This window comes from Lynx rufus, unplaced genomic scaffold (assembly GCF_022079265.1).
Source record: "Lynx rufus isolate CCGP_SWC_20201006 ecotype Redwood Valley unplaced genomic scaffold, mLynRuf1.p SCAF_3, whole genome shotgun sequence".
Lineage (NCBI taxonomy): Eukaryota > Metazoa > Chordata > Mammalia > Carnivora > Felidae > Lynx > Lynx rufus.
This window is the reverse complement of record NW_025814845.1, coordinates 133,382,710-133,406,329: the sequence shown is the minus strand read 5'-3', so window position 1 is coordinate 133,406,329 and position 23,620 is coordinate 133,382,710. Positions and strand designations below refer to the sequence as shown.

General features: G+C 37.3%; 1 protein-coding gene across 3 annotated transcripts in view; it reads right to left on the bottom strand.

Moving 5' to 3' along the window:
• Window positions 1-17,145, bottom strand: part of RXFP1 (relaxin family peptide receptor 1) — a 52,553-nt gene extending 35,408 nt beyond the window's left edge. For 2 of the 3 annotated variants that reach the window (XM_047091584.1, XM_047091585.1), the window contains exons 1-3: window positions 17,088-17,145; window positions 14,722-14,827; window positions 9,584-9,655 (exon numbers count right to left, since the gene is read on the bottom strand). In XM_047091584.1, coding sequence (XP_046947540.1) covers window positions 9,584-9,655; window positions 14,722-14,827; window positions 17,088-17,130 — 221 coding nt within the window. In that variant the 5' untranslated portion in view covers window positions 17,131-17,145. Of the gene's footprint in view, window positions 1-9,583; window positions 9,656-14,721; window positions 14,909-17,087 lie in introns of all 3 variants that reach the window. The other variant, XM_047091583.1, reaches the window with a different exon arrangement.
• Window positions 17,146-23,620: the final 6,475 nt, after the last annotated feature.

Sequence of the window (23,620 nt, the reverse complement as noted above, 5' to 3'; positions counted from 1 at the left end):
TTGCTCTCTATTGTTGAGTCTTTTATAGAGTGTTTCCCTCTCTCTTTTTTCCCTTCCCCTATGTTCATCTGTTTTGTTTCTTAAATTCCACATATGAGTGAAATCATACAGTATTTGTCTTTCTCTATTTCACTTAGCATAATACAGTCTAGTTTCATCCACATAGTTGCAAATGGCTAGATTTCATTCTTTTAGATGGCTGAGTAATATTCCATTGTATGTATATACCACATCTTTATCCATTCATTATTGATGGACATTGGGCTCTTTCCATAGTTTGGCAATTGTTGATAGTGCTGCTACAGACATTGCTGTGCATGTGACCCTTCAAATCTGTATTTTTGTATCTTTTGGGTAAGTAACTAGTAATGCAATTGCTGGGTTATTGGGTAGTTCTATTTTTAATTTTTTGAGGTGCCTCCATCCTGTTTTCCAGTGTGGCTGCACCAGTTTACATTCCCACCAATGGTGTAAGAGGGTTGGTTCCTCTTTCTCCACATCCTCACCAACATCTATTGTTTCCTCTGTTGTTAATTTTAGCCATTCTGACAGGTGTGAGGTGGTATCTCATCATGGTTTTCATTTCTATTTCCCCGATGATGAGTGATGTTGAACATCTTTTCATGTGTTTATTAGCCATCTGGATGCCTTCTTTTGACAAATGTCTATTCATGGCTTCTGCCTATTTATTAGCTGGATTATTATTATTATTATTATTATTATTATTTGAGTGTTGAATTTGAAAAGTTATTTATGTATTTCGGATACTAGCCCATTATCAGATATGTCATTTGCAAATAACTTCTCCCACTCCATAGACTGCCTTCTAGTTTTGTTGATTGTTTCCTTCTCTGTGCCAAGAAGTCCCAATGGTTTATTTTTGCTTTTATTTCCCTTGGCTCTGGAGATATGTCTAGTAAGAAGTTGGTACAGCCAAGGTCAAAGATGTTGCTGCCTGTGTTCTCTAGGATTTTGATGGTTTCCTGGCTCCCATTTAGGTATTTTATCCATTTAGAATTTGTTTTTGTGTATGGTGTAAGAAAGTGGTCCAGTTTCATTATTCTACATGTCACTATCTAGTTTTCCCAAAACTATTTGTTGAAGAGATTGTATTTTTTCCATTGGATATTATTTCCTGCTTTGTCAAAGATTTGTTGACCATATAGTTGTGGGTCCATTTCTGGGATTTCTATTCTGTTTCATTGGTCTATGTGTCTGTGTTTGTGTCAGTACCATACTGTCTTGATGACTACAGCTTTGTAACATAGCTTGAAGTCCAGAATCGGGATGCCTCCAGCTTTGCTTTTCTGTTTTCAGAATTGCCTTGGCTATTTGGAGTCTTTTGTGGTTCCATACAAATTTTAGGATTGTTTATTCTGGCTCTGTCAAAAGTGCTGGTGGTATAGGGATTGCATTAAAAGTGTAGATTGCTCTGGGTAGTATAGACATTTTAACAATATTCTTCCAATCCATAAATATGAAATGTTTTTCCATTATTTGTGTTCTCTTCAATTTCTTTCATAAGTGTCTATAGTTTTTAGAGTACAGGTCTTTTACCTCTTTGGTTAGGTTTATTCCTAGGTATCTTATGGTTTTTGGTACAATTGTAAATGGGATCGAGTCCTTGATTTCTCTTTCTACTGCTTTATTATTGGTGTATAGAAGTGCAATTGATTTCTGACATTGGTTTTATATCCTGCAACATTGCTGAGTTCATGTATTCATTGTAGCGATTTTTTTTGGTGGAATCTTTCAGGTTTTTTTACATTAAGTAGCATGTTGTCTGTGAAGAGTTTAAAATTTCACTTCTTCCTTGAAGATTGGATCCCTTTTATTTCATTTTGTTGTCTGATTGCCGAGGCGAGGACTTCCAGTACTATGCTGAACAACAGTGGTGAAAGTAGACATCTCTGTCATGTTCCTGACCTTAGGGGGAAAGCTTTTAGTTTTTCCCCATTGAGGATGATATTAGCTGTGGGTCTTTCATGTATGGGCTTTATTATGTTGAGGTATGTTCCTTCTATCCTTACTTTATTGAGGGTTTTTATCAAGAAAGGATACTTTATATTGTCAGATGCCTTTTCTGCATCAATTGAGAGGATCAAATGGTTTTATCCTTTCTTTTATTAATGTGGTGTACCACATTGATTGATTTGCAAATATTGAACAACCCCTGCATCCTAGGAATAAATTCCAGTTGATGGTGGTGAATAATTCTTTTGATGTACTGTTGAATTTGATTTGTTAGTATCTTGTTGAGAATTTTTGCATCCATGATCATCAGGGATATTGGCCTGTAATTCTCCTTTTCAGTGGGGTCTTTGGTTTTGGAATCAAGATAATTCTGGCCTTGTAGAATGAGTTTGGAAGTTTTCCTTCCAATTTTTTTTTTTTTTTGGAATAATTTGAGAAGAATAAGTATTAACTCTTCTTTAAATTTCTGATAGAATTCCTCTGGGAAGCCATCTGGCCCTGGGCTTATTTTGTGGGGAGATTTTGATTATTAATTCAATTTCTTTGCTGGTTATGGGACTGTTCAAATTTTCTATTTCTTTCCAATTTCAGTTTTGGTAATTTGTATGTTTCTAGCAATTTGTCCATTTCTTTCAGATTGCCCAGTTTGTTGGCATATAATTTTCATAATATTCTCTTACAGTTGTTTGTATTTCCGTGGTGTTGGTTGTGATCTCCCCTCTTTCATTCATGATTTTATTTGTTTGGGTCCTCTCTTCTTTTTGATAAGTCTGGCTACAGGTTTGTGAATTTAATTAATTCTTTCAAAGAACCAGCTCTTAATTTTGTTGATCTGTTCTACTGGGTTTTTGTTTCTGTATTGTTTATTTCTGCTCTAATCTTTATTATTTTCCTTCTTCTGCTGTTTTTAGGCTTTAGTTGCTGTTCTTTTTCTAGATCCTTTGTGTAAGGTTAGGTTGTGTATTTGAGACTTTTCTTGTTTCTTGGGTAGGTATTTATTAGTATATACTTACGTCTTGGAATTGCCTTTGCTGTATCCAAAAGGTTTTGGACTGTCGTGTTTTCATTTTCATTTGCCCCATATATATGTTTTTTATGTCTTCTTTAATTTCCTGGTAGACCTATTCATTCTTTAATAGGATGTGACTTCAAGTTTCATTGTGTGGTGGTCAGAAAATTTGCATGGTATGATCTCAATCCTTTTGTACTTGTTGAGGCCTGGTTTGTGACCCAGTATGTGACTTATTGTGGTGAATGTTCTGTGTGCACTTGAAAAGAATATATATTCTGTTGCTTTAGGGTGAAATGTTCTGAATATATCTGTTAAGTCCATCTGGCTCAGTGTGTCCTTCAAAGCCACTGTTTCCTTGTTGATTTTATGCTTAGACCATCTGTCCATTGTTGTAAGTGTGGGTTTAAAGCCCCCACTGTTATTGTATTATTATCAGTGAGTTTATGTTTTTGATTAATTGATTTATGTATTTGGGTGCTTTCAATATGGGGGCATAAATATTTACAATTGTTAGATCTTGATGGGTAGACCCCCTTAATTATGATATATTACCCTTCTTCATCTCTTGTTACAGTCTTTGGTTTAAAATCTAGTTTGTCCAGGGGCGCCTGGGTGGCTCAGTCTGTTGAGCTTCCGACTTTGGCTCAGGTCATGATCTCGCGGTTTGTGAGTTTGAGCCCTGCGTCGGGATCTGTGCTGACAGCTCAGAGCCTGGAGCCTGTTTCAGATTCTGTGTACCTCCCCGCCCCCGCCCCACCCCTGCTTGTGCTCTGTCTCTCTCTGTCTTTCAAAAATGAATAAACATTAAAAAAAATTAAAATCTAGTTTGTCCAGGGGCACCTGGGTACCTCACTCGGTTAAGTGTCTGACTTCGACTCAGGTCATGAGCTCATGGCTTGGGAGTTTGAGCCCTGCGTTGAGCTCTGTGTTGACAGCTCAGAGCCTGGAGCCTGTTTTGGATTCTGTATCTCCCTCTCTCTTTACCCGCCCCTGCTTGTGCTCTGTTTCTGTCTCTCAAAAATAGACACGTGTTAAAAATTAAAAAAAAAATCTAGTTTGTCTGATATAAGTATGGCTACTCTGGCTTTCTTTTGATGTCCATTAGCATGATATATGGTTCTCCATCCCTTCAATTTTAATCTGGAAGTGGCTTTAGGTCTAAATGATTCTCTTGTAGGCAGCATATAGATGGGTCTTGTTTTCTTTATCCATTCTGGTACTCCATGTCTTTTTTTTAAATGTTATTCATTTTTGAGACAGTGCAAGTGGGGGAGGGGTAGAGAGAGGGGGACAGAGAATCTGAAGTGGGCTTTGTACTTACAGGCTGACAGCAGTGAGCCTGATGTGGGGCTCAATCTCACAAACTGTGAGATCATGACCTGAGCCGAAGTTGGACACTGAACCACCCTGGTGCCCCTACTCTATACCTTTTGATTGGAAATTTTAGTCCAGTTACATTCAGAGTGATTACTGTTAGATACGAATTTAGTGCCGTTGTAATACCTGTAAAGTTGGTGTTTCTGGTGATGTTCTCTGTTTCTTTCTAGTCTTTGTTGCTTTGATCTTTTTTTCCCCATCAAAGAGTCCCCTTTAATGTTTCTTGCAGGGCTGGTTTAGTGGTTGTACTCTTCTAGTGTTTGTTTGGGAAATTCTTTATCTCTCCTTATATTCTGTATTACAGCCTTGCTGGATAATGTATTTTTGGCTGCATATTTTTCCCATCCAGTACATTGAAAAATCATGCCACTCCCTTCTGACCTGCCAAGTTTCTGTAGATAGATCTGCTGTAAACTTGATGTGTCTTCCCTTATAAGTTAAGGACTTTTTTCTCTTGCTGCTTTCCAGATTCTGTCCTTGTTTGTGTATAGTCAGTTTGACTATAATATGTCTTAGTGATGGCTGGCTTTTCTTGATTTTGATGAGAGTTCTCTGTGCCTTTTGGATTTCAATGTCTATTTCCTTCCCCAGATTAGGGAAGTTTTCAGTTATAATTTGCTCAAACAAACCTTCTGCCCCCTCTTCCTTGCCTTCTTCTTCTGGGACCTCTATGGCACTAATGCTATTATGCTTAATGGAATCATTGAGTTCCCTAAGTCTACATTTGTGATCCAATATCTTTTTTTTCCTCTTTGTGTCAGCCTCATTGTTTTCCATAATTTTATCTTCTATATCATGGATTCATTCCTCCATTTTATCCATCCTTGTTGTCACTACATCCAGTCAGTTTTGCATCTCAGTTATACCATTTTTTTTATTAGGCCTTACTAGTTTTTAGTTCTTTTATATCTGTGGTAAGGTTCTCTCTGGTTTCTTCTATGCTTTCCTCAAGGCCAGCTAGTATACTCATGATTGTTGCTTTATATTCTGGTTCAGACATGTTACTTATATCTGTTTCGATTAGATCCCTGCCCATTACATCTTCCAGTTTTTCTTTTTGGATGAAGTCGTCCATCTTGGCCTTTGCCTAGACCTCTGTCTACTGTGTGTTAGGAAAACCTGTTTTGTTTCCTGCTTCTGAGAGTAATGGTTATATTAAGAAGTCATACTGTCCACGGCCTGGTACTTCAGGACATTTTTTTGGTGTTATGTTCTGTGCTTTCTGCTATTGTGATTTGGCTGCTCTTTCTCTTAGATCAGTCCTCTGCAGAGTTTCTCCCTGCCTGCAATGTGGAGTATTTGGACCTGGTCCAGTGTTTGGTGTGTTTTAACTAGAGATGTTTTGGTCTGCTTGTTAGAAAAGGCTAGATCCTGGGGTGCCTGGGTGGCCCAGTTGGTTAAGCTTCCAACTTCAACTCAGGTCATGATCTTATAGTTCGTGAGTTTGAGCCCCACATTGGGTTCTCTGCTGTCAGCCTGTCAGTGCAGAGCCCATTTCGGATCCTCTGTCCCCTCTCTCTGTCCCTCCCCCACTCATTCTCTCTCTTTCTCTCTCAAAAATAAATAAACATTAAAAAAAAAAAAGGCTAGATCCTATATCCCCCAGAGCTGAGGCTTTGCACACTCTATGATCAGTGGACTTGGTATTTGCAGGGGGGTTTGTGCTAGTCTTCTGGGGGAGAGGCCTGCTGAACTGGTTCTCAGGCAGACTTGCCTTTGTAAAGATGACCCTGCAGGACATATTGGGATGAGGCTTAGTGTAAGCTGGGGGTGCTGTGTTGCTCACAGAAGTGCTGATGGGCAGAGGGAAAATGGCATCCCCCACTCTGTCATCTCTAGAGAGGGGAGTTCATGCCTGTTGCTGTTCAGGAAACCTTTACAGAAGAGCAAACAGTCTCCTCTCTTGTGTCTCAGGCTTCTTCCATCAGAAACCCTGCGTTCATCCTCTCTGTTTCCAAGCCATCTATTCTTCTGGCAGCACAGTACTCCTGTGTTTTATCTCAGGCATGTGAGTGAGTTTCAAAGCTCCAAGTTCAGGGACGCAGTATAGCACAGACCCACGCTGATCCTCTGGAGGAGGGTCTTGCCACACTGTGGCTGGGGCTGGTTTTTCCCAGAAAAGCAGATGCACGACCGTGGGGGCTAGGAGTTTATGACAAAGCACACCCAAAAGCTGGCTTCTAGGTTAGCTACCTTCTGTAGGTGCCTCTGCTGCTATGCTAATTAATGGGAACATTCAATGATGCCCACCTTCTCTTTTGTCCCCTGAGAGGCAGTGCTGCCTCTCCCAAATGCACTCCAAGCAGAACTATTTCTCCCTGTGTGACCTAGGGGATCCTCAGAGCATGCTGTCTGCTCCTGGGCCTCTGCCCTCTTTCCCCACAGGAGCACCACTAAACCCACTAGGAATGACCGTGGTGATTTCACAGACTTCTAAAACTTTAGACTTTGAGCTCCACTACTTATAAAAACTTGTGATTGTCAGCCCCTCTCCTTTTCCAAGTCAATGGTTTTGGGGAAGAGTTTTTCTTGTGCAATCCCCTGTTCACTGCTTTCATGCTCTCTCTCTCTCTTTATCTCTCTCCTCTCTCCATGATCAGGGCTCCTACCCCTCTGCAGCCCTTGCAATTCTTTTCTCCCCCAAACCAACTCTCTGCAGCAACTAACTTCCATGATGCGGCTGTTTTTCTCCCTCTACTTGTGCAGTTTTGCTGTCTCAGTCCTCACATCGATTTCTTGGGTGCTCAGAATGATTTGATATTTATCTGGCTGTGTTCGAGGGATGAGGCAAGCAGAGGGTCTTCCTACTGCTCCACCATTTAACTCCTCCCCTTGAATTTTCTATAAGTGAAACTTTAATGCACAGTAAGGCACTCACTTATCAAACAGGCTCAGAAGTCAGACTTTTTAACATTTCCTGCTATAATGGAAATATAGGTGTTTAGCATAGTGCTGGCAAAAGTACAAAATGTGACACCTTTAAGGCCCCAAATCATATTCCATGTTAATCACAAATCTGCTAAGCAAGTCAGCTCCAATTTCATTAATTTGACACTCCAAGTCTTGCTTTAAAAAGTGTTTGAAGAAACTTATAAGAAGTATTTATGACAAAAGAAAAAAAAGGAATAAAAATAAAGACTAGAAGAATATAAATTAGACTAGCATGTCAAGACAAGAATGTAGTTTTATATAATTAACTAGATTGGCCTGTGTTAATTGGAGGTCAAAGGAAACAGAGACCAGAGCACAAGAAATTGCATCAACTGCATCCTTGTAAAGCTTTGCATTTCTGCGTGCACTGGCCCCAGATTGTAGGGAATGACAAGGTAAGGCTTTGAGCCTGACTTCCTGTTCTGAGTATAGGCCATCGTTGTCCTTGAGGGTACTCTGAAGTTTATATATATATATATTTATAAATATTAGGAGCAATAAGGAAGACACCAATACGAACAAATTCTTAGTTAATTAGAAATTTTGACTAAAAAAGATCCTCTATTTCTTCAACATGCAAGAAAACCTAACTTTGATTGTACAATGTTACACAATAAGTTATGTTAAACTATAAGTTTATTGTGCATATAACAATTTCACAGAACATGTTATGGTTCCAATCACATAATAGGGGATGCATCTTCCTCACTAATACACAGAGAAACTTTAGCATGTATTATTTGTTTCTAACTATTTTAATAATCTGCTAAGCAATAGACTGTATTGTGTGGAGGTTGAGCAAAGCTTATCTCTAATAACCAGGTAGAATTTTTTTTTTTTGTAATTAGGCTATTTTGATCTATTAGGTATAGCAAATTGGCTATTTGAGAATTAATTTGGGGCTCCTGGCTCCCTCAGTCAGTAGAGCATATGACTCTTGATCTTGGGGTTGTGGGTGTAAGGTTGGGTGTAGAGATTACTTAAAAATAAAATCTTAAAAAAAATTATTAAAATGTTTATTATGGAAAAATGCTAAACTACCATTACATAAACCTGAATTTTGATATTTAAATTTGAAGTCCTAATTCCTTTTAAACATGTGGACATAAGGTGGTGCTACAGATCAGAAAAATTCTTCATACTCCAAAAATCAGGAAATAAAATACAGAAGCATCCTCTTGAAGATTTTATATAATGCCTAATTTTGAAAAGCTCTTCTCTGCTGATTGCTGAACATCCAGAATAAAGTTTTGAAAGTAATTTTTATTGAAATTTTTATTTTTAAATATGAAACATACTTTTTTTTCAGATTATCTGGGTTTTGAGTACATTTCATTTAATGAAGTAGATTAATATTTCTTCTGATTTTGCTTTCTATTTTTTAATCTTAATTTTTTAAATGTTTATTTATTTATTTTTGAGAGAGAGTGTATACGGTGGGAGAAAGGCAGAGAATCTCAAGCAGGCTCTGCACTGTCAGCACAGAGCCTGATGTGGGGCTCAAACTCATGAACCCTGAGATCATGACCTGAGCTGAAATCATGAGTCAGACACTTACTTACCCGATTGAACCACCCACATGCCTCATATTTGTAATCTTAAAGAAGAATATACAGATATACATCTATGTGTGAAGTTTCTTCAGTATAAAACCAGAATCAAAAGCAACATAGGTATGAAAATGAAATGAAGAATTCTGAGATCTTTTCTAGATAGCGTGATTCATGAACAAGATGTTTAAACCCAGCAGTTCAAGTATGATATGATTTAGTCACAAAGTTGGCCTAGATATTAGGTAAACATAACCCGGACCATTATGGATTTTTGGAGTATGTATGAAAATGCTAAACTGATGGCAATCTAGCATGTCAGATACTACTTGAGGCCAAAAGAAAACTCAACCTACATGGCAGATGTGAAAATGGAATCAAGTCCCCCAGACAACATGCTCTGGGGTATCAAACCACCATGACTTGCTCTCTTAGTTGGAGACTGAATTTGCAAACATATGCAAGAAAGTTCTTCACAGTCTAGTGTGTGGCAGGAGAAGTCATAGCTCATATGCTCTAGTTTCTTTGGGAATAAGTATCTGAGGTTTTTCTAGAATGGCCTCTAGAACCTCTAAAAAAAAAGTTACCTGGTAGTCTTGAGCTAACAGCTAAATAATTTCCTGAAGAGGAATTAGACTTAAGCACCGGAACAGTGTTGGGTCTCCGCAGATGTAAGAAGAAACAGACATGCCAAAACAATGTTAGTGAATTAAATACTGGGGATTAAACTTTTTCTTACAGCTTCTGAAGGTGATGGTACTTCTTGAAGCCATCAGGAGGAAGCTTCCTTATTAAGTTCCGCTGAAGTGACCTGAAATAAATGTAAATTTATTAAAGTTTCTTAAAGTTTTTCTTCATTACTTTTAAACTACAAATAATACAATAAATTTAAAATAAAATAATTATAAGCTTTATTTACTTTGGTACCAGCTTTCAGGAAACATTTTATTTCATGACGTTAACGTTCATATCCATAGTACCATTTGAATTGGATCTAACTGTTAATTTTGTGTTACTAAAGATATTTATCTTTTCTTAAATTTAGGTTACAACATTGTAATTCTGGCAAAACACAAAAATAATTAAACTGGGAAAATAATTTTCAGTTACATTTTCCCTTTCTCTTTTTATTTAATAAACATTAGGTTTATAATCTCAATTTTGAAGTGACAATAAAAGTAGTGTTTTCTGCAAAGCACATTCAAATACGTAAGTAATTTTATATTCTTCAATATTTCATTGCTCACATCCCACTTTATTTTTTGCTTTTTTGTGTTGTGTTGTTTTATTTCTACTTCCTTTTAAAATTAGTTATGAAGGAAACTGTCAGTTGGGAAGTACAATTGAGCCGTCTTTATTCAACAAGTGATTTTATTTGTTTCTAGTAAATTGTATGGAAAGTTTTCCCCTTGTATCACAATTTGATATGCAGCTTGACACAAATCAGGTCCACATAATTGTGGCTGTATTGGGATGGACCTAAACCTTTAATCTGTTAAGGAAAAGCAATGTAAGGTAGTAGGAACAAAATTAAAGAAGCAAAAAAGCAAACCAAACAGGGCAAAACGCAAATCATTACAGCTGGAGTCCCTTGCACAAATCATGAATCATACATAATCATTCCTTGTCAGTGTCTTTAACTGTGAAAGCATGGATTTGGACTAGAGGAACTGTAATAATATGATGCAATTATTATTACTATCTTTATATAATACAATGGAACAGACGATTGTCTGGAGGTTAACCACTGTGGGATAAACACTTGGAGATACTTGATCCGCATAAAGGACTCGGGTTATAACAGTGTTGTATAGTAGGCACTACCAATGTTAGTTGTTATGTTGGTTTTGGACCAGTGTTGCTTAAACTTGGTAATGAAATCTTCTTAAATAAAAATAGTTTCTCAGATTCCCCAGGACACTTTTGGAATCTAATTTGAGAAATGCTATTCTAGAGTTTAGGAATGCAAGTATTTTCAATGGAGGTATTATTGCCCCAGGGTATGAAAATTGGTTCTAAAGGAATGAAAAAAAAATTTAAAAAGTCTTACCTTTTTAAATGGATGAAGAACAGGTATACATAAACAGATATATAGTATTAAAATTTCACAGGAGGGGACAAACAGAAAAACAATGTCTAAAAAGGCTTGGGGGGGGCAGTAATGAAAAGAAAAAAAAATTAAGACACACTGTTCTAGAATATAAACACCAGTCACTTAGTAATTTTTTAATGAATGAGTGCCAAAGGTTGATTATCAACCTTGATTATCTCTTGATTATCTCTTGAAATCATTCTTAGCTGCCAGGCTATCACTAAATGTTCTTTCATTTCTTATGTTAGCTAATTGAGAATCCCCTTCCTACTAATCATTCTCCCTTGGCTTGGGTCTTCAGTTCTGCTTTACATCCTGTTTCAATGTTTGTGTTGTATACAAATAAACTGTTGAATATTTGGGTTTGATTTAAAAATATTGACAAAATCTTAGTGTGCTTTCAAAAATGTGCTCATTCATTCATGCATTCATTCATTTTCTCAACAAACATGTTAAATGCCTTCCATTTGCACTTTGGAAAATAACCAGTAATATCCCTGCTCTTCAGAGCTTATATTCTATTGGGGTGAAAAAGAACATATTTTATCTATAAATAGAGATTTTTCTTTGGAAAGTAACTTCAGTTTTATAGCCCAAGGCTAAAAAGGCAATCAGCTTGTTTTATTTTTATTATATATATTTTCTTATAAATTCAATTCAAAAACAGTGTTAAGAGCTTATTATACTCTATTGGGAACTTTGGAGGATATATAGAAAAACCATTTTGTAGGCCCCCATGGAGCTTATGGCATTTCCCTTTCTCTGATAGAGATTAGAACCCCAACCACTGTAGTACAAGGAAGAAATTTGATGTGCTTAAAGGAGACACAGGTGAGGTTCAATGAGAGAATAAAAGAGGAAGAGCTAATTCACCTGAGTGGGAAGGTTACTCTGGAGGAAAGGAAAGCTCATTTAAGGACTCCTAACTATGGTTTCTTAGGAAGTTGGTGTTTTGTTAAGAGTGCCTAGGATTTATAGGCTACTTCCTTCTAAGTGATGTCAAGTATTTTTACAAATAGCGTTCTTGATATTTTCATAATACCCTGTTGAAACGGAAAAAGGTAGGTGTTATTATTCTCACGGAATAGGACAAACTCCAAATTTTTTAATATAATAAATTCTTGAGTTTTAAAATGTAATATTCCAAGTCTGACTCTTCACAAAGTGAAGTGTGTGTGTGAAAGAGAGAAGCTACTTAGTTTAATTACTATTGTCAAAGCTAGCTGCAGTTTTGATAAAGAAAGCTCTTATAATCGATTATGTGGTTTAGTGGTTAAATTCCAGCATCTTATCGTCAGCTCTCATGCAGTCAAAATTAATGTTTAGGAAGCTAGAACAATGCATAAATAATCATGTTTATCTGTTTGTCTCTTTTGCTCATTAGCATTTATGTGAAATGTCTTAAAAATCCCAACTTCAATAAATATATATACATTTTTAAATGCGTATTTATTTTTGAGAGGAAGAGAGAAGAGTGAGAGCGGGGGAGGGGCAGAGAGAGAGGGAGACTCGGAATCTGAAGCAGCCCAGAGCCTGACACAGGGCTCGAACTCACAAACCCAAGAGATCATGATCTGAGCTGAACTTGGAAGCTTAACTGAGCCCCCCAGGTACCCCCCCCCCAACTTTAATAAATATTATCTGGATTATTGGTTTCTTTAAAACTTATATATGATTTAGTCCATTTCTGACATTTCCCTATGAGAGTTCCAATTCAAAATATAGAATGAACTCAGTAATAAAATTTGATATTTACTCTTTTAATGTATTTGTTGTAAAGCCTAGTGTTCCTTTTCTCTATGGAATTGAATAAAGACTGGGGTGAGTATGATGCTGAGTCAGCTTTCTGCAGAAAAAAGTAGAAATGAGGAACTTGAATCAAGCTGCTCAATCCAAAGCACAAGAAAATGCATTTTTTTAAAACAAAACAGAAAAGAAAGTGTTACAGACATAAACTCCTGAGCTTTATTTCTACATCTCCAAATGCCTGTTGAAAATTTCTGCTGAGTGACCTGTTAACCTCAAGTTGAAAAATCCATCTAAAATTGGAGTCCTAATCTTAGCCACTTACTGTCACCAAGTGTCCCCATTCTTGGATCACTCTATTTACTCAGGAGGGAAACTCTGAAATCATCTTGGACTCTTCCTTCTCTCTCGTTTTCCTGTAGTCAGTCATTCACAAGGAGCTGATCCCAGTTTTTTTTTTTTCTCTGTACCAAGGGTTAAAAACTGGTGGCCCACAGGACTGCACACACCTCTTTATGAACGTTTGTGTGAATGGATGTGTGAATGTATGCATTGAGCCAAAACAGTTTTTTATTTAAATTTGGATCAGAATGCCTTTAGGTATTCTTTAGGGGTACACACTGTCTGGTTAGTCATTGCCTATCTTCTTCCATTCCTCCAGTTCTGTCCATCTCTTCCTTTCTTATGCAAAGTTTAGTTAAGTTGCAGAAGAACAGATTCAAATCTTACTTGTAGGAAAGTGAAAAATGGGACCGGCAGCATCAGGGTATTCTTTGATTTTCTGCTAATTTGATACAAGCAGTGGGGGTGATCAATGTTTTTCCTTGAAAATAGAATGCAATCATCATCAATTTTTATACTGAACAGGTCCAGTCATGACTTAAAGCATGGCAACTCTCCACGGAATCTCAGATTGTTATTTAATTCTAGTAAAATACTAAGACTAATTATCGAGAAAGAGCGAGGTGAGTTGGGGATAGGGTAGAATGCTTGCCTTAGTTCAGGTGGGATTATCACCTACCTTGGAAAATAAGTCTTTGTGGTTTCACCCGTTTGATATTCTTAGATTACCAAGTTGAATACACTCCTCAGGTCACTATCAATTGAGTAAACCCTCCCAGATTCTGTTAATTTGATGGCACCACTATCCACAGGAACTCTGAACTCTAGCTCTCCCACCTCTTATACTTCAAGCATATGAGTTGCTGTGTTATGTGGTTTGGGTTGACAAAGGCAGGACTTACCCGTATTTGTAAATTTAAGAATTACTCCGATTTTGTCTTCATATACTCAAAAGTCAGAACCATAAGGCACTAAAACACTTGGGTGAGACAAAAAACTCAGCAAAAATATTGGATGAAAATATCTATCCTCCACTGATTGCTTTTGAAAAGTTTCAGCCAAATGTGTGTGACTGTGTTCCTAAAGTTTGTTGAATTGGAATTATTACTGGATCAACAAACCACTTATTGTGAAGATAATTTTCTTTTATATATATAAGTTTGAGTTACTTGGGAAAAAAACAATAGCAACCTCTCTCAGTCAGATGTGATTCAGAAGAGTTAGATTTTAAATGTGAAGTTCTAGGAATATTTTATCCAGTTTTTGTCCCTTCTTTTCTTTTCTTTTTCTTTTTTTGCTTGTTTGTAGATAGGAATGTTTCTAACAAAGTCTAAAAGAACTCTTTCAATAAATGTCCATTCTTGTAATAAGAAAATTCTATATCATAGTTTAACTGGCAGTCTTTTCTCTTTACTTGCACATAAATGATGACATTTTTTGTTTAGGTAAAACGTGGAGACACTAAATACTTGATAGGATTATTATCAGGGACCAAAGAAATTAATATATAGATGAATTTAGAGTAGGGCCTAGCATTTACTAAATGTAAAATAAATATCAGCAATCATTATAATTGATGGAGAACAATGATATCATCTTTGAATAAAAATGCATTAATAATGACAAGGCCTTAAGTATGATACAATTTTCCAGGTGCTATTCTGGCTGTCAGGTTGAAGCCATTCTTTTCTACTTACATTTTAGTCACATTTGAAGAAACTGATGGAACAGCTCGTAAATTGATCTCATCACAGTCAACCTCTAAACCTCGGCAAAGACATGGCACGGGCACAGAACCGACCACTGAATAAGGAGGAAGTAGTAAGGAATGGGGATAGTGAGGGACCAGGAAGAGGAGGGTAATGAAAAGAAAGAAATGAGAAACTATGAGAAAATTATTTAGTACAAAAGTATGTCCTGTTTTACCTAAGCAATTTGGGCACTGCTTTAAATTAAGTTTACAAGGTTTGCTTTTAATTTAATGTTAAAATGATGCTAGAACACTAAGATGAGAAAACACATACAATTTACGAACCCACGCATTTTTTGTTTTTTTAAATAGCAGACTACTCTTCTCCATTTGCTGCAAAAATGAATGAAGTCATTTGCTTTTACTCATACAAGGAGAGTAGTTATGTCCAGGGGTCACATGACTGACAGTGTGTGATGGGCTTTAATGTCCATGTCAAAGCTGCTACTTAAGAATAAAGCATTTATCGGGGTGCCTGGGTGGAAGGTCAGTAAAGGTGAGCCTCGACGTCGACTCAGGTCATGATCTCACCATTCATGAGTTTGAGCCCCCAACTGGGCTTGCTGCTGTCAGTGCAGAGCCTGTTTCAGATCCTCTGTCCCTCTCTCTTTCTGCCCCTCTCACTCATGCTTGCTCTCTCTCTCTCTCTCAAAAGTAAGTAAAACATTAAAAAATAAAGTATTTATTAATAGCATAATCTAACCCTTAATGGAAGACTAAGTCATTTTTAACTAGCGAGAAAGAGGAGAACTAAACATGTATTATAGTGTTGGTAGAATTCTTTTTTTTTTTTTCTGGAAAATTCAGGAGTTCTTTAAAGGATTTTTTATGATCTTCTTTTGGATTGGATTACATAGGGATGTAAGGATGTCAAAAATGTCATTTATGGGAGTGAACTTTTAAAAAAAATGTTTTATTTATTTTTGAGAGAGAGAGCGCACAAGTGGAGGAGGGGCAGAGAGAGAAGGGAACAGAGGACCCAAAGTGGGCTGCATGCTGACATCAGCAAGCCTGATGTGGGGTTTGAACCCACCAACCGTGAGATCATGACCTGAGCTGTGAAATCATGACCTGAGCCAAAGTTAGACATTGAGCTGACTGAGCCACCCAGGCCCCCTGGGTGAAAATATGATACAAATACTAAGTGAAAATATGATACAAATGGTTTATACAGGATATTTCAACTATGTTAAAATAAAAAAGATAAGTAATGCACCAGCAAGTTAGTGCTGGTAGCCTCTGAGTCTATAGACTCAGGAAAGGCTATACAATAAAACAAAAAAATAAAATCCATGTTTTGAGATAACATGGCATAATTCACTAGTTTTTTTTGTTTGTTTTTTGTTTTTATTCTATTAGCAGTTAAATTATACCTGTTACCTTTTTCATTCTCAAAAAGTTTTAGCTTTTCAATGATCGAGTAATTTGGTTTCTGTACAAGGAGAAAATGTTAGACTGAGACAGATTGCTTGTAATCTGTGGATTGGCAGGATAGAAGTATGGTCCTTAAATTGGGGACTGTTAGTAGTAGTTTTTTATTATTCTCATCTGAATGCTGAAGACAAAAAAAATATTAAACCTTAAGAAAAAAACTATACTTTACAGCTTGTAATAGAACATAAAGGAAATAATATAGTAAAGGATTCTCTCCACTCCCACCCCCAACTATTTAACCAAGGTTTTGCAGAGCTAAGATCAAATTGTAACTCCCTGGCACAAATTTACATTTGCATAATTTATCAGAATGAACACAAATTATTTAAAAGGAAAAATTGACAAGATCTTCATGTTCTAAAATATTGCAGAGTCCGTCCTAAGGTCATACCCTCCCACAGCCCCTCCTGTGTGTTGGAAGTTTTCAGTATGCGACTAAACATAGCAGGTTATAGCTCTTGTATTAATAGCTCTTGTATTAATGAGACTTTTTTGTATTTCTAAAGTAGTTTAGACCCCAGAAGCTTTTTCACTTGCAAACATTAAAATCCAAACAGCTTCTCTGCCCTTCTGTTTCTACAGTTCCCTTTGTGTCAGAGTCTATAGTGATTGTGAAAAAGGGACATATAATAGCAACCCTGACTGACAGACATTAATTTTGTTCATAACAGTATCTGGCATAATGTATTGTTTTTTTTACTTGGGATCCCTGAGTCACTTTTGAATAGAATTCTCAAATTAAGGCTACATGTCTGATAGAGTTTGCAGTTAGAAAACTATAATTAACCTTTTAAAAAATATGTTGGATCCAACTTTTAAAAACATGATATCTTATTATGAACTCATGGAAAAGGAGACTCAATCCCTCTGATTACTTACGGCATTCAGATGTTCGTGTCTCAAAGTGATACAAGGAAGTCATTTTGTAGTAACTGGCAAAGTATTTGTCAAATTGTATAGGCCACCCATTGTTGTCTCCTAAAATAAAAATCAGAAAGCAGAAAATTCAAGAAAACAGAAATACTCTGGTGTGTTGGGAAAAATAGGTCCTCTCTTTAAAATAAACAGGTGATTGTCACAAGAGAGACAAGCATCATCTGGGAGCTTGTTGAGAAATGGAAATTTCTGGGCCCCCACCTAGAGGTCCTGATTTCACATGTCTGAGATGGGTCCCCACATCTCCACTATGGGCACTGTAGGTGATTCTTTGGCAAGTAGTGTTTGAACCACATTTTAAGAAACAGTGCTTTCTTAAGTACTGAAGCACAGCATACAGTTCCTAGCATATTAATTATGATTCTCTCTTCTATCATTTAAACTGATATTGGAGATGTATTAACATGGATAGATGATCATGACTGTTAAAGAAAAAAAGAACCTGACCAGCATGATCACGTTGCTTACTTTTTTCTTTCTTTCTCTCTCTCTTCCTTCCTTCCTTCCTTCCTTCCTTCCTTCCTTCCTTCCTTCCTTCCTTCCTTTTGTTCGTTCATTCGTTCGTTCTCTCTTTTAAAGGGCACCATGGTGTCATGGATGGTTTTAACAGGAATTATCTTCTGAGTGCTTACATATTTTCTCATTTATATTTTCTGATTTTGATATTAAGCTCTTGTATCATTTAAAAAACCATAAAAATTGGGGCGCCTGGGTGGCTCAGTTGGTTAAGCGTCTGACTTTGGCCCAGGTCATGATCTCATGGTTCATGAGTTCAGAGCCCTGTGTCGTGCTCTGTGCTGACAGCTCAGAACCTGGAGCCTGCTTCAGATTCTGTGCCTCCCTCTCTCTCTGCCCCTTCCCTGCTCATGTTCTGTCTCTATCTCTCAAAAATAAATAAACAATAAACAAAATTTAAAAACATAAAAATTATAAAAGTCCTTCTTTGGGGAGAAAACCAAAGAAATAATTTTACCGTACAAAATTCCTTATGACCTTTTAGTTAATACTAAACATAAGAGACAAGGAAGCCAATCATGTGATAGAATGGACTTTGCATGGGGGTATAGGAGCAACTTCTCTGGACATCTTTGCAGATGGTACAAGCCTTCCAGAGATTCTTTCCAGAGGTTTTAAAATTTTTTCAGAATGTTGCCAAGACTCTTTAAGGATACATAAACATATGAGAAGATGACAAAACCCATAAAATTTTCTTGTTTTTTTAAAAAATTTTTAAAGTTTATTTATTTTGAGAGACAGAGCAGAAGAGGGGCAGAGAGAGAGGGAGACAGAGAATCCCAGGCAGGCTCTTCACTGTCAGCATGGAGCCTGATGCAGGGTCCAAACTCACAGACCATGAGATCATGAGTTGAGCTGAAGCCAAGAGACGGAGGCTTAACCGACTGAGCCACCCAGCCACCCCAAAATTTTCCTGTTTTTATAAATTAGTATTAAGTCTAGCATAAATGCTATTTATACTTGTAAAATTAGTCTTGCTTTTATTTTTATTTTTTTTTTTAATTTTTTTTCAACGTTTATTTATTTTTGGGACAGAGAGAGACAGAGCATGAACGGGGGAGGGGCAGAGAGAGAGGGAGACACAGAAATCGGAAACAGGCTCCAGGCTCTGAGCCATCAGCCCAGAGCCCGACGCGGGGCTCGAACCCACGGACCGCGAGATCGTGTAGTCTTGCTTTTAGAAATCCCACTAAAAGTGAAAAATTGAATACAAGTTTATTTAAACATTGTATTTAAAATATTCTTCCTTTAGCATGCCTCTTTAGTTTTAAAACTTGTCTATTACAGAAGATTTCAAAATAGAAGTAGCAAAATAATATAATGAGATCTCGGTTCAGAGGGAGATAAGTGATGGCCCTCAAGTTTACCAACCACACTCTTCAGCATGAGACCCCAGATGGGTACCAGTAACTAGGTGGCCAGGAACAACATCCTAGAAACAGAAAATACCATCCACTGAATACCCAGGTATCAGTTCAAGGTGCCTCCCCAGCCTCTGACACCATGAGGATGGTATCTTAGAGAAACAGGAAGAATGGGAGGAAATTGGAAGGACTGAGGTTATACAGCCAAATAGAGACTACAAGCTATTGAGTCTGTGGTAGATTTTGTGCAATTTGTTCCTGTTCTATACTGGGTTTAGAATGCTTTCTTGTTCTTTAGAAGTTGGTAGCTCAAATCTATGTTTTCCATACCTTTAGCAACTAGGGTTCTTGTTACAGATAAGTTCTTCCATTTGAATGCACACATGTGAGATCGGAAGTTTATAGACACCAGTCTTGTGGGTATATAGTGGGAGTTGGGGCAGCTACTGCAACCAGTCTCAGGGTTCAGTTTCACAAGTAAAGAGATTATTAGCAGTACTAGTGACAGTGACAGAATGTCACTAGTACTTCTTGATCTTGGGCTTGCAATTATGGTGATTTGTTCTCCACTCCTGATTCTTGCTTCTATAGCCTTTACAGTGATTCTATAAACACCTTCTTCCTAGCATGAAATCTGCTTTTTCTTAAGCCCCGCCCCCCCCCAAACGAGAGTGGTTTCTGTTTCTTCCTTCCAGAAGGGATTTCAGATAATGCTTTCAAGGATGGAAACATTAGATTGATTATTTGAACTGGTTGGTGTTGAAGATAATGGCAGTACTGTTACTATTAGAAAATGGGACTCTCAAAGTTTATGTCACACTGTGACAAAGAAGTGACTTCAATGATCACTTATGGCTTCCTTATGATGTGCCTCTTAGAAGGCTACACTCTGGCACAGTAGTTGCTATGGTAAATCATTAGAATGAAAATGAGCAATTTCTAGAGTTGTGGAATAAGATAGCTATGGAGATGTCCTGGGGAGATTAAAGCTAGAAAATGATAAGCCCAGGGTTTAGGTTCAATCTTATCGGTATGAAAAAGTTCAGAGAACTACTGAGCTTCCATGATCACTCTAAGATAATCTTTTATCTCTTGTGATCTCAGGATTGATGTAACCTCAAATCTGATAGACTCTGATCCAGTGGATTACAAAGGTTACAGCATAAGCTGAATTCATGTTTTGCTATCTCTTTTAAGTGAACATTAGGACACTGATTTGGAAGGAGAGAAGCCCTGCAAATTATAATGGGACATTTGAGTACGTTGAGTTGAATTTAAATACTTTGGATCCCCATCCCATGGAACCTTTCCTGTCAGCAAAAACCTCTCCCTTCCCTGTCCCATAAGGTTGGTTGTAGTCTGTTGGAGACGTGCTAGTTACTTTACTTGAGGTAAATAACTTTTGAGGTCTCTTCAGGCCCCACATTTTGAGTATTCTTTCCTGCTTCCCATACTATTATAACTAGAGTCAGATCCTAACACACCCAAGAAGCCAAGCACAAGTTGGACTCAGAAAAAGAAGATCTACATACCAAAAGATTTTGCTATTTTAAATAAGCAGAAACTCAAGGGAATTGTTTGGGAACAATTTCTAAGTATACTATACTAGGAGGAGGGACTATAACTTTGAGCACAGCTAATTAATACAGGTTTCTGGATTCAGTGTGCTGGCTCAAGCAGTAGTTTGCCAGATTGTTGACGGGAATCAAGACTCATTGTTGCCTTAGACTAAATAAAGTCAAGAGGCAAACACTTATGGGCATTGAGTCACCAAAGGGGTGGATTGTGAGGGACATGGCCCATGTATTGTAGAGCTGAAATGGACCTATGGTGGATACTGTAGATTGGCTTGCTCAACCTCTGTTCAACTCCCCCTTCATTGGTGTGTTCCTGGAAAATAGAGACTGCAAAGCTCACAACATTTCACATCTTCTTTACAGCCAGGATCATGTGCATTCACACATATTTTGGTTGATAGAAGAAAGGTAGAGATCATTTTCCTGCTGCTATGTCTAAAACAGAGACACTGTGTTAAGAGGCACTTATGGCAGCAGCATGACAATTCGAGTATTACCAGCTCTGTGGGTGTGAAGAGGCAGTTGTGTTAGTGGTAGGGACAGCAGGATCAGCAGTGATTGGGGTAGTCACTGTCTCAGTCTTTGGATTGCAGCTATGTTGATGTGTTCTTGGATTCAATGGCACCAATGGGAGCCTTGCTGATGCCCACTCTTCCAGCCTTACCGGGAATTTTGTATCTAAATTCTGTTTAACATACCTAGAATGGGTTCTGGTTTTTCCATTAAACCCTGATAGATACAGAGACCTTTTGAATTATTGGATTAAAATATGGTTTAAGTGTGGTTGGACATTTATAGCATTTTGGGAGCCCAGGTGGAATCTCAAGTGTGAGAACAAAGCAGTGCATTTTTTCTGAAACTATGAGCTTCGGTGTAGTTTAATTTTGTGGTCTCACTACAGAAATGATGACATTTTCCAACATTTTTCTGCATCTCCAGTATGAGTTCTAGGGATAGGTTTAAGAGCCTTACAAAATGATCTACTCTTCTGGGCTCAGAATTACCTATTTGTTTCCTTGGCTCTCCGGTTTTGGTTTACGGCATTGGCTTTCCCCCTTTCCTGGTTTGGCTGTGTTTGTTGATTTTTTGGCAAGGTTTTGCTTTAAAAAACTTGGTTCATATCTTTAGATATAAGAAAGGAGGATTCTGTGAGAGATTTTAATTCTCCCATTTTAACAGAGAAATTGAATATTAGCACTTAGCTCTGAGAGAACTTGTGTTTAGCAAATACCTACTACATTGTACTAGGTACTTTATTTTATCATAATTCTATTTGGTCACTATTGTCACTTCATTTACAGATGGAAAAACTGCTTCTAAGATGTTTAAGTGAAACAGATTATCAAAATTTACTAAAGAGTGAAAATAATAAAATAATTAAAAATTTTTCTTTCCTAGGCCAAATAGATGATTTATCAATACATAGTCTACCTACAGAATTTCAGCTTTTGTGTGACATTGGCTTTAAATATTTAACCAATACTATTTATTGCTTATTTTTCTGTTGTCTATTTCATTTCCATTATTGAGGCTCTTATATCAGAATTGTGTGAATTATACAAAAATTCATTTATTAATTTTTTTTAACATTTACTTATTTTTGAGAGACAGAGTGTGAGAAGGGGTAGGGCAGAGAGAGAGGGAGACACAGAATCCGAAGCAGCCTCCAGGCTCTGAGCTTACAGCACAGAGCCCAATGCGGGGCTCGAATTTACTAACCATGAGATGGTGACCTGAGCTGGAGTCAGATGCTTACTCAACTGAGCCACCCAGGCATCCCCCAAAATTCATTTAAATAACAACCAGAAGTAGTTATTAACTGGAATTTAAGCTCATCACTATTGCTACTTATGGAATCAATGAAAACATTGTAAATCATTAAAGTATTACTAAAACATTAATTTAAAAAATAAATTTTTTTATAGATTTATGCTATGATTTCTTATACATTTGCATGTTATAAATAACACATGTAAGATAAGTCATTTGGCTCTGGATATGTTGAGGCACTGATTATTTTTATAAACAAGCTTGTTGTGTATCTAGAGAGCAAAGGCAGAAGTGGTTTGCAAAGGTCTGAAGAATTTCTCCTTTCAGGCTGCCAGCGCCTTGTTGGCTTTGTAGGAGGAGGAGGAGGACACCCCCTGCTCCACGTTCATGTTCATGTTCATGTTCCTGACACATCCGCCCAGACCTCAGAAAACAGCAATGGAAATGAGGTGAGGTGACAGCATTCCAGAAACACAGGGCTGTTTCTATGGTTAGTGTTTCACTGCTGCTGGGAAATTTATGAGATCAGGGATGGGGTGAGTGCCAGTAGATGTTGATTTTCTTTCACTCTGGTTCTTTAGCAGGCCCTGTATGGAACTGAATTTTTACAACTGAACTATTTCAATTTGCCGCATTTTTTACCATTAACTGATAGTTCAGTGCTTAAAATCATGGGCTCGGCACCCTGTGCTAATACTTTGTCCCTCACCATTGCTCTCTATTTTAAGAGGTTCACTCTGTGGCCTTGGTTGCAATGATTGAGTCCAACAAATTGACATGTGTAGTTATTTATGCTGCTTCTCTTTTCATTTTCTTAATCCTACTCCTTTTTTCTCCTTTCCTACCTTATTGTACCTCAACACAACATACTCACTCACACTCTCACACACACACACACACACACACACACACACACACACACACAGAGTCAAAAAAAAAAAAAAAAGGAAAGAGATGTGATATTAGTATAGATGTGGGTACTTTTAGAATGCAGAAAGAAGCAAGACAAACCTGCTTATACTTCCCTAGATAGAGCATATCTTTTTTGGGACGATCTCTTTTTAAACAGCAACATCTTCAAACACACAAGCTTTTTAGGAATTAGTTTTTACCTTTCTTTCTGCCTTCCCAAAGCATTTGCTTCTTCCCACTCATTACTTCCCCCCACCAGAAGGCAGGGATATAGAACATAGGAATTATAGCCAAAATTGCAAAGTTGGAAAGTTAGCATTTTTAAGAAAACAGCTTT